Source organism: Wolffia australiana, chromosome 6 (genome assembly GCF_029677425.1).
Source record: "Wolffia australiana isolate 7733 chromosome 6, ASM2967742v1".
NCBI classification, from domain to species: domain Eukaryota; kingdom Viridiplantae; phylum Streptophyta; class Magnoliopsida; order Alismatales; family Araceae; genus Wolffia; species Wolffia australiana.
Window position 1 is genome coordinate 6422802 of NC_135840.1, and position 11009 is coordinate 6433810.

Here is an 11009-nt window from a genome sequence, read left to right on the forward strand (position 1 = left end):
AGTTCCCCCAAAAGGTAATTTCAATGTTTTGTTTTAAAGATCGATTGAAAATTGATTGACACCGTTCCACATCTATGGAACGTGTTTTCCATGGACGAACCAAGGCACCGAACCCAACAAGGCGTGGCGACGATGAGTTCGGTGGCAATGGTCGCGACTAGCGTAGATCGAGATGGCCAAGCAATCTGCGGCCCAGTTGTCGACCAGCAGCTACAATGGGCCGCTACAGCAGTCTCTAGGATTGGTGCAGGCGCAATGGACTGCGGGGACTACTAGGATTGTTGGAGGCCGCAGCGGACTGCGGGGGCCGCTAGGGTTGCGACGACCACGGGCTATTGCGGCGATCGCATATGCAACGGCTTCGGCGGCTCCGGCGGCCGCGGGTGGGCTGCAGTGGCCATGGGCAGCTGTGGCGGTTGCTAGTAGCTGCGGCAACCGCGTACGGCTCTGTTGTCCACAACTGCTGCGGTGGCCGCTGGTTGCCGCGGCGGCTATGGGCTGTTACAGCGACTGCGGCTACTACGACGACGACACGAGCGACCCAGGGGATGACGATCACGGGCAGGAAGGTCGTAGGAAACGGCGACCGGAGCTCCGACGAAGGCAGCGGCGGTGGCGGTTTTCGCCTAACTCTAGGATTTTTTTGTCTCTCCTAACTTTGTAGTGGCATTTTTGTAAATTTTATGAAAATTAAAAAACACAAAAAAATCAGTAAAAATCCTTAAAAATCACACTTTTTCAATATTTCTTCTCTCCTCTTCCTATGGACGGGCCTCACTTTTTATAGGGGCAAATATTGGCGTCCCCCCTAGAAATAAAGGGGAGAAGGCCTAATTAAAAGTAATTAGGGCCCCCTAATAGGAAAGAGAGACACACTAACATGCCCACACATGCGCTAACACACGCGCAAATGTGTAGGTCCGTACATCGGTCCAAACACGTGTGAATAAACAAAAACAAACACATACCCGGCCCACATACATGGCTTACTAAACGAAGAAAATATAAGGATAGATAACGTCAAACCTTTGTGGCTCATTGACGAGGCCCGGTACTCCGAAGGCTGGGTCTCGCGCGTGAACCCTCGCTCGACAAACTGGTTTGATGGGGTCTTTGAAGCTGGCTGGTCCCCCATCACTCTACCTCACTCTCCCTCTCCCTCTATTTTTTTCCCTCTCTCTACCTTTGTCCCTCTCTCCACCTCTCTTTCCTCTCTCTGCCTTTGTCCCTCTCTCTACCTCTCTTTCATCCTTTAACCCTATTTCTAGCTCTATCCCCTCCCTCTCCCTCTATTTTTCTCCATCTCTCTACCTCACTCTCCCTCTTCCTCTATTTTGTTTCCCTCTCTCTACCTCTCTCTCTTCCCCCTATCTCTGTTTTTCCCCTCTCTCCCAGTTTTGCTCCATCTCTCCCTCCCTCCCTCTCTCTTCAGCTCCCTCTCTTTCTCCTCTATTCTTCTCTACCTCTCTCACTCTTCCTTTCCCTCCACCTCCCTCCCTTCCTCTCCAGCTTTCTCTCTCTCTCACACCCCTTTCTCTTCATATCTCCCCACTCTCCCCCCCCCTCTACCTCTCCCTCTTCCTCTACCTCTCTCCCCTCTATCCCTCTATCTCCCCCCCCCCCCCCTCTCCCTTTCTCTACCTCTATCCATCTTTCTCTCCCTCTCTCACACACTATCTATCTCTCTCCCTCTTTCCCTCTCTCCCTCTCTCTCACACGATCTATCTCTCCCTCTCTCTCTCTCTCTAATATTTCCCTCTCTTTCTTTCCCAAACTCTCTAATGTTTACCCGTCTCTTTTCATCTCTCTCTTATGTTAGTATATCTATCTTTTCATATCTCTATCTTATGTTTATTTATCTTTCTTTCCCTCTCTCTCTTATGTTAATCTATCTTTTCCCTATCTTTTTTAGTTCTACAGATGTATAAAACATATTTATCTCTATATTTATTTAAACATCTCTCATTATATTTGCCTCTATTTATCAAGACAATCTATCCATATTGATCTATCCTTGTAAATATCAGTCTTTTAATCATCTGCATATCTGATTATATCCTTTTATTTATCAAACTGTCCATCATTTAAATTATAATTTTAGAGGTATTGAATTGTATTTTTGAATTAAAAATTAAACGGCTGCCCTAGAGTGGTGTAACATGCTGCTTAAGACTAAAATAAAAATAATTGGCCCCGGAGATATTCTATTTAAGCTGGAAAAGTGAAATTTGAAGCACATGCCACCTTCCTACATGATAGATGTGTATGATGGTACCTTTAAAATGCATTAAAAAATTAACTAGTGGGAAAATAATATCTTGATATAAGGTGATTTATGATGGTTGGCGCAATGATTGAAATTTATGGTTGATGAGAAGTTCAAAATTTTGAAATGAACCATACCAAGCCGCCCATTGCCCTAATGCCCAACTCAGGACCAACATTACTTTGAAGAATCACAACACTGTTTTTGGGTGATTCAAATGAAATAGATGACCAATTAGTTTGGAACATGGGAGGAAAGGTAACATTAGTTCGTAGAAAGGATTTAGATTTGAATTCAATATATGTTAGAATAGATGCCTCTCAGTTTGACCTTGAAAACTGAAATTGAATTTTCAGTTTTACACACAATAGTTGATAAATGTTATATTTTTCTAGTCCATTCCGGAGGGTTTTTAATTTTGCTCAAATTCATGTGTCATACTGACGTAGGACAACTAAGGAAAAGGTGACTGAGGGGATGGATGGATGGATGATGATGGGTAAAGGGTAATAGACGGGTTTGTAGGGAGGGATAAAACAGCCACAGAAATACACGCGGTCGGATTCAGACTTTAAAACTGATGAGAAATTGGTGGTGCAGCTCCGACCATTTTCGAGGGCGGGAGTACTGTCTTCACCCACTGCGACGATGCCTAAGCACCGAAATCAATATCCGAATTCGCGTCACGAAGAAACACTCGAAAGAGATAGAGGAAGTGGGAAATCCAAACCAAATCTAATTCTGACGGCGGTGGAAACTTCTCAAGAAAACACTGGACGGAGAACACTTTCAACACCAAAGAGTTCAGGCGTACCTCGGCACCGTAATGTGTGAAGAGGATGCGGGAAATTCCGATTGTGACGAGACTGGGCGAATCCAGGCGTTGAGCGGCCCACTGGACGAGGAAGATTCTGGGCGTTCTGGGCGTTGAACGGCCCTGGTTGAGAGTAGATGTCATTGTCGCAGAGTCAGGCGTAGGCGAATACCCGCGCGCAAAGCGCGCGTAGGGTGCACGGAGCACGCGAAGGAGCGCGCGCGGGCGCAGAGCGTGCGGAGCGCCGGCACGCGCGTGGAGTGCGCCTCGAAGCGTTGGATGGCGTCGACGACGAACCATCGGATGGCCTCGACAACGTTGGTGGCAGGCGTGCGGCATGTGCGGGCGTGTGCGGGCGACCGCGTGCATGGCCCGGGCAGGCGATCAGCGCGCGGCGTGCACGGGCAGCCGCGTGCGCAGCGTGGGAAGACGGTTGGCGCGCGGTGTGCGCGGGCGGCCGCATGCGCAGCGCGGGAAGGCGGTCAGTGCACGGCGCGTGCGGGTGGCTGTGTGCACGGCACGAGCAGGCGGTCGGCGCGCCACATGTGTGGGCGGCTGTGAGGCTGGGAGAAGAGAGAGAGAGAGAGAGAGAGAGAGAGAGAGAGAGAGAGAGAGAGAGGGGGGGGAAGAGGTGGAAGGCCGGCGACACAATGTGGCGGCGGCGACGACGACAACGGCGGTGGTAGGGTTGAGGGAGGATAGGGAGGCTGGGCAGTCCTCCAAGAAGAGTTAAACAAAAACTCAATTCTTGAATAATGACTGCCTAATGTTTCTTGAAAACAATGGCCTATATGTAGGCCTTGGAGGAAAGAGAAAATGACGAGAAATTAGAGACGAGAAAGTAAAGACGTGCGCAGTGTCACACGAAAGGGCAGTTGTGGATCTGCCTCTGGCGTCGTGTCATGACGCACGTAGGGACGTGCCCGGGTGGAGACGTGCTTGTCGACGGCTGCAGCGTGTTGACTTTGGTGTTGACTTCAGTTGACCATGGCGGGTTGACTTCGGTTGACTTCGTCGTTGGGTCCATAGCAGGCGTGTTGACTCCGGTTGACCGTAGCGACGCGTTCGACGGTGATGTGTTGGCGTCCTCGCCATCACATACAATCATGACTGGAAAATTAATCCGTGCACTTTAATTGGGAATGCAGAAGAAATGTAAAATAACGTCTTTTGAGATGAAAAAATAAGTAAACACATTGATGTTAATATGTATAAAGATTTTACACAGAACCCTAATTTCCTTGATTATTTACCCAATAAATGCACATCTCACAGATGCTACCATCTGAAACGTTAAGTTCCTTTAAAAAACTCTTGTGATTAAAATCGCTCATATGTTGATACACAAATTAAATTACCCTAAAAAACTGAAGAAGAGAGAAGCTCAAATCAATTCACTAATGAGAGACATTTTCTGTTTATTCTAAATTATAACGAGTGACATTATTCATAATGTTTTTCATTTATAGATTTATGACACATTTATTTGATATCTGGTCTTGGTTTTTCATAGTGGATGCATTCATTTTTTTGTGGTAATTTCACTTTATAGTTTTATTGTCATATATTTCTTATTTGTGGACTGACAATACCAAATAAGTGTTAATATTTTTGTGCTTTTATAAGTCTACTTTGGAATCAGAAAAAAGATCAGGCATAAAAACATGTTTAAGGTTGGATTTCGAGAGATATCAGCCCCTCAATTCCCAAGAATTAGATCTGAAGGCTAAGAACATTAGGGGTCTTGTATTTAAACTCTCTCCTCCTGCTCTATTTATCACATCTTGAGATCAAAAATGATTGGCCGAATGAAATAGAATTTCCTTAAGATCCATCCTTTCTCCTTAAGAGTGTGAAGTGGAGTAGAGGCTTTCATTGGGAGTGATAATGAGGATGGTTAGATTTTCCCTTTCCCCTCTTTTTTCCCCTCTTTATTCTAGGTTTCATTCCTGGAAGATATACAAGATCTTGGGATTTACAATGCCTTAAGCCCCCTTAAAAAGCTCATGTATTTAACATTACAACTGACTTCTTGCATGTTACGCTGAGGCCCACAAATTCGGCATCCCACTTGCGCAGCTGCATAGAGATCATGCTACTGCCCACACGATCCATTTTTGGTTCAAACTAAACAGAACCAAACCAAATTTATTTTTATCTACTTAATTGACCTAGAGCCAACCCATATTTCTTCAGTGCCTAGTGATCTCAACAGTTGCATTGCTATATTTAAAGTTGACAATGAAGAAAATATATTAATTGTTCTCTTCTAGCTTCATTATTGCATAAATCAGTTTATTGTTGAGTTGGGCTTAAACAGAATGTTTGTCTAATGCAATCACCTTTCATTATTCATCTTGATTCCTACAATTCTTTAAGAATCAAATGATCAAATAATAACACAAACAGATCCACAGCAGGCACGGCACCAGGAATAAAAATGTCCCAGACACCAAGGAAGATCTGATGGACACCTTGTGTAGGTCTTCCCCCCAAGGAATAATCTTGCAAGGGTAGTGAGAGAGATAAGGAGAATAGTAGAAGTAACAGTGGTTGCAGGTTCTCATCAAAGCCTAAGCCTTCAATAAGCCAATTTTCATGGAAATCCGCAGCTTCGCCTGCGCATTTTCTGAGTAGGTTTCATGTATTGAAGGGTCGTAACTTTTCCAGTTCTAAGCACAAGATCAAATACCTAAAATCCTTTCTGATAGGGAGTGGAGGAATTTACAGAATATACAAGTAATGACTCTCTGGAGTTAACTCACCTGTCAGGGATCATAGATCGAATCAAGATCAATGAGCTAATCTTACATGAACCTAGAGGTAAGAAATAAAGGTTGGTTAAGGGCAATGCAGTGCACACTGGTACAACTCTGATAAGAACCTCGGTCTGGGTTCGTATCGGAAGGAGGTTAGAGGGCAAGGCGAGGTAGACGTTCTCGGGGTAGGAGAGTCGAAGCGGGAATGATAGGAGAGGTCAAACATATGGGACAGGGATCAACCGGGGACGAGCCGCCTGATGACGCGGTGAAGGGTGGACGGTCGCGGGGTAGGGGATCGTCGGAGGCTAGAAGGGAACCGAATGGCAAGGGTAGGGATCGGATTGGAGGGGAGCTGGCTGAAGATCCGGTGAGATGATCACAAGGTAGGGGATCGTCAAACGGTCAGGGGGGCGAGACTGAGATAGGGAGGATCGAGATAGTGAGCCAAGAGGCCGATCTTACCTTAAGTCTTAACTGCCCTCCTCAAGGGAAGGCTACACATATTTATAAGAAAAGGAAGCAATCTACCCTAAACATGAAATTACTAAAATACCCCTAGTGGGCTAAACTTCCTAAGATACCCTTTGCGGGGTAGAGGATCGTATCAAACTCCAAAACTTGAACCAGGTGGTCATCTTTCCCTACAACTCCACAAGGGTTTCAGAAGCTCCTTCCATAAAAGAAAAATTCCATTTAAGTTTATACATAAATTTGCATAGTGGGCTTACCCTATAATAAAACAGGCCGACCCACAAGGCAAATAGTAAAATTATCCCAACTTCTTGGCACAAACAAAGACATTAGCCAAGGTCAGAAATGGACTCCAAGAGACTTTCTATGTCAGGGGTCACGAGAGCACGGCTGTTGAGCTCGCCGAGCAGGGAGCAGTGCTTCTCCTTAGTGTTAATTGCCATGAGATCCTGGGCAAAAATGCATTTAGATCCTGCATTGACCTGCATCTCCCATTACATCTTCGTCAGCAGATTCAACCCTCAGGAAGATAAAATTTAATCTCTATATGGAAATTAATAAACAGCCATAAAATATTAAAAAACAGTGCAGACGAGATAATCTGATATGAGTAAGATTAGAGAGAAGGGAGGAGAGCATACGTCAAATAAAGCATCCCCAAGTCTCATCTTGATGGCGCCGCTTCTGTAAACAAGTAACTTTCCCATGAATCCACCGGGCAAATCCTCCACACCGCCACGTTTTTCTGTTTCTTTGCCCTTGTTACCGTCTGCAACAACTGGCGAAGGGGTCGCCATTAATGGAAGAGATGCGGGTAATTGGAAGAAAAGCATCCTTGGAACCCCTTGATCGTCCTGGAATAAGTAAGACAAAGATTTTATGAAGAAGAATAGTTTATAAAGAAGAAGAAAAAGACTTTGTGAAGAGTAAGAAGAGTTCCTAAATAAGAAGAAAAAAAGAGTTTATGAAGAGGAAGAAGAACTCATAAAGAAGAAGAGTTCATACAGATTAAGGCTTCATAAAGAAAATGAGTTCATGAAGAAGAAACATAAGAGAGTTCAGGAAGAAGAATCCACAAAAAAGAAGATTTCATGGGCTGACCCTCAAACCCAGCTCTGTGGCTGAGTCTATGCGAGCTTCGTCAACTTGTGAATTTTCAGAACGCTCCCCAAACTCCTCCTCGTTAAGGATTTCTGAAAGTAGACCCCACTACAAGGATTAGACATGATCAAAGCCAGAAGATCTTGCTGTTCCCCCAGATTTCTACACGAGAAAGGTTAATATATTAATGGAGCAAATTAAGGTTAATTGTCATTGCCAGGGCAATTGAGTTTACCTGGGTTCCCAGAATAAGGCCTCCGCATGGGAAGGGTGACTGGATAATAAGAGTAGTAATCCTAAAATAATAATGAGAGAGGCATTAGAAGAAGAGAAAAATAAAAGAGAAAGACTGGGGATGACTAGGAAGAGAGAACAGACCCATGGCTCCACATATTCTTTTTCAATGACTGGGCCCGGCCCATCCTCACCCTCTACAGAGATAATTTATGGAAAAGTTAGAAGGAATCGAGAAAAAAAGATGAACAAGAAGGAAACTTGATGCAAACCTTCAAACTTGCGCAGAGGCTTCGCAGTACCAAAAGACCTGACGTACGCATTTGCACTCTGATGCCCAAAAGCAACCTGAATTGGGGCCGCTGCCACAAAAAAGTGTTAGATATTATCAGTCTCAGATTGCTTTACATCGTTGTAAGAACATGGGAGTAAATCTAAGAATAGCAATAAAAAAAATCCAAGATCTGGGGATTTGGTTCATCAGTTATTGATGACAACTCAACAGTATCAACCCTCGTTGATTTAATGACAACATTGACGCCGGTAACAACAACGAAAATGATGAAATTGATGAGATATCACTATTGGTTGACACAATCATTCAACCTCATCCGTCAACTTAGCATTGAATTATTGTTAAGAAATGTAAATCCCCTTCAACATAAACATCAGTTTCAACATCAGCAGGCCTAGTTGGGGATGCAGATGACTGAAAAGTATGTATTCTGACGGCGACAAATAGATTGAAACCATTGTCAAACCTTCAATGTCACACCAACGTAGTCAAGATGTGCCAATCCTAATCTGGGGGCAGAGATCCTCAGCAATTTTTAGTTAATGAAAGAAGGAAAATAAGAAACCACAGATAAAACAGTAACTAGTGATGAACTGAAACCATGGTGCATTTCTTCAACCCTCTCACCTTTCTTTTCATCCCTGAAAGCTTTTCTCCCGGGGGCTAGCTCTGCTTGCTGAAGAAAAAAACCACCACCATTGGTTCGAAGGATTGGAAAGAAAAAAATTTAGAGAGATCACAGGAATCAATAGAGAAGGAGGGGGTTGAATATGAAGAGGAAGAAAGGAGAAGCCCAGCCTCACCTTGACTCGTCTCAGTAACTCATGATCTACCACAACGCTGGAAGCCTCCTCAGCAACTTCTCTGATCCCAAAACAAAGTAGAACAAGGACCAGGATATGAATGAAGTGGAGTGGTTCGAATTCTACCAAGAGACAGAGAAAGTTCATACTTTTTCACTGCTTGGCCTGGCTTTGGCGGCTTGCGAATAGGAATTTTAGGGGCGAATTTAAGCTGCAGAAGAAGAACAGAAGGAAAATTCAGCGAATTCCGCTGAATTTTTTAAATAATAGAAAAGAGAGAAACGACCGACCAACCTTCCTGGGACCGATTGTGGAAGACAAATCGTCACCCATTTCCCCTTACGAGTCTCTGGGATCACTGAAACGAAATAAATATTCGAAAAAATCTCTCACAAACAGTTACGTGTGGGTAAAAACGTATGAATGAGACGGCGTGATCTTAGGAAATCACTAATCAATGCCGAAGTAACGTGAGACAGACGAAACGGAATTATGATCTAGAAAGTAAAGCCAATGCAAGTTAGAAGCAAGAACCGATCGATCGAAACAAACCTGAGGATTGCAGTTGGCGTGGGCGGCGAACTCTCCCGCTGATAACGAGTTTATCGCAACAAAGCCAACGTCTGGCACAAAGGAGGTTTTAGTACAGGGTTTTTGACAAAAATAGTAGGCCTAAAATGATGAATTAGGCCCCCTGAGCCCATTAACTAAGCCCCCATAAGAAAATAACTTTTTTTAATTAACCGTAAAAAAACACGTTGCCCGGTACGACCAACCCGAGAGCCATGCTCAGACCGATAGAAGGAAAAAGACATAAAGCAGTCATACCTCGGTATAGTGTTCACCCGTCCCGATACTGGTATCGGATTACGGTATCAGGACGAATGCTGTACTGGATACCGAAATTCAAATTTTCGGTATCTGTTTTTTCCGATATCCTGAAATCGGATATCCGTTGCTATATTAGCGATGACCGATATCGGTATTCGTCTCGGTGTCGTCATCTGCCTCGGTCTCGCGGGAAGGATGACGATATCGGAAATCGGACATGTCGTCATTGCCCTCATGGAGTGTCGTCTTGGGAGCTCAGCGATGTCAATGCCTGCATAATTACAATTGCCAAAATGGAATAGACAGCTGAATTTTTTTTCTTGGGACCTAGAGTCATATTGTTGAATAATGCTCTGGGGTTTGCTCACATTGTTCTAATGGTCGGTTAGCTTGTGCAGTTGGCCGAACAAAACCCGTGATTTGATTTAGTCCATGAGCCAATCATTGGGTCGGATCGTCTCGAAAGATCGGACCCATTGAGTAAAAAAACTGAATCATGACAAGTCGAACTATGCAGTTCGAACCAAATTGGATCGGATCGGATAATTCTATATAAATAAAATAAAATAAGTATCATACTATATACATGAAAAAATAGTGTTAAAGACTGAGAAAAACCTTAAGAGTAAAAAAAATCAACTATTCTTTAAAAATTAAAAATATTTTTTGCTTTTCCCTCTCTCACAAAGATGGGACACATCAATAAAATTAAGGAATTTTTTCATGGGTAGATCAGATTGACTTTGTGCACTTTGCCTAGTATAACCGCCGGATCGGGCATTGATCATCTGCTAGGGTTGGGAAACAAAATTTTGTACATACGCGAACATGCGAACGTAAAAAATTGGGCACGAACATGTTCTCGAACTGTTTGCGAACATGTTAGCTTCCCAATGCACCCCCCCCTGTTCCCCCCCCCCCCCCCCCCCCTCCAGCGGCTCCCTTCTCCTTCCAGCTCCCTTCTCTCCATCGTTCCCAACTCATCCCTCTCCTTCCTCTCCTTTCTCCAACTTCTCCTTCTACGGCGGCTCCCTTCTCCTTCCAGATACATTGATCAGATATATGTATCTGATCAATGTTTTTCGGATTGTCCTAAATAAAAAGTTCATTAGGATATGAATCTGCTCAATTAAGGAGATAAAATGCATTTGATAATATTTAAATTAAAAATCACAGTCTATTGCTAAAGCAATAAACTGTGGAGCTCTGAAATATATTCTTCTCACATTCAACTTTACAAATAGAGAGAACTACATGAACCTTCCCAAACTTGGCCTTAATTATTTTTTTTTTGCATTTCTCCTTTTCAAATACTTATATAATTTGAGGCCACTTCATTTAATCTAGAAATTACCTCTCAAATTTTTTCTGAAATTATATTATTCTCAATTTTCATTTATCACACCATTGCCAGAGTATTCAGGTAAAGTAA

The 11009-nt window shown here is 43.6% G+C and overlaps 1 protein-coding gene across 1 annotated transcript; it reads right to left on the bottom strand.

Moving 5' to 3' along the window:
- Positions 1-6498: 6498 nt before the first annotated feature.
- Positions 6499-9367, bottom strand: LOC144704384 (uncharacterized). The gene is made up of 11 exons (XM_078576800.1): positions 9299-9367; positions 9041-9104; positions 8896-8957; positions 8747-8807; positions 8571-8619; positions 7921-8010; positions 7793-7845; positions 7650-7710; positions 7415-7506; positions 6955-7167; positions 6499-6795 (listed from the first exon to the last, which is right to left on the bottom strand). Exons 2-11 carry the CDS (start codon positions 9077-9079, stop codon positions 6643-6645), a joined length of 873 nt encoding a protein of 290 aa, XP_078432926.1. The 5' UTR covers positions 9080-9104; positions 9299-9367; the 3' UTR covers positions 6499-6642.
- Positions 9368-11009: the final 1642 nt, after the last annotated feature.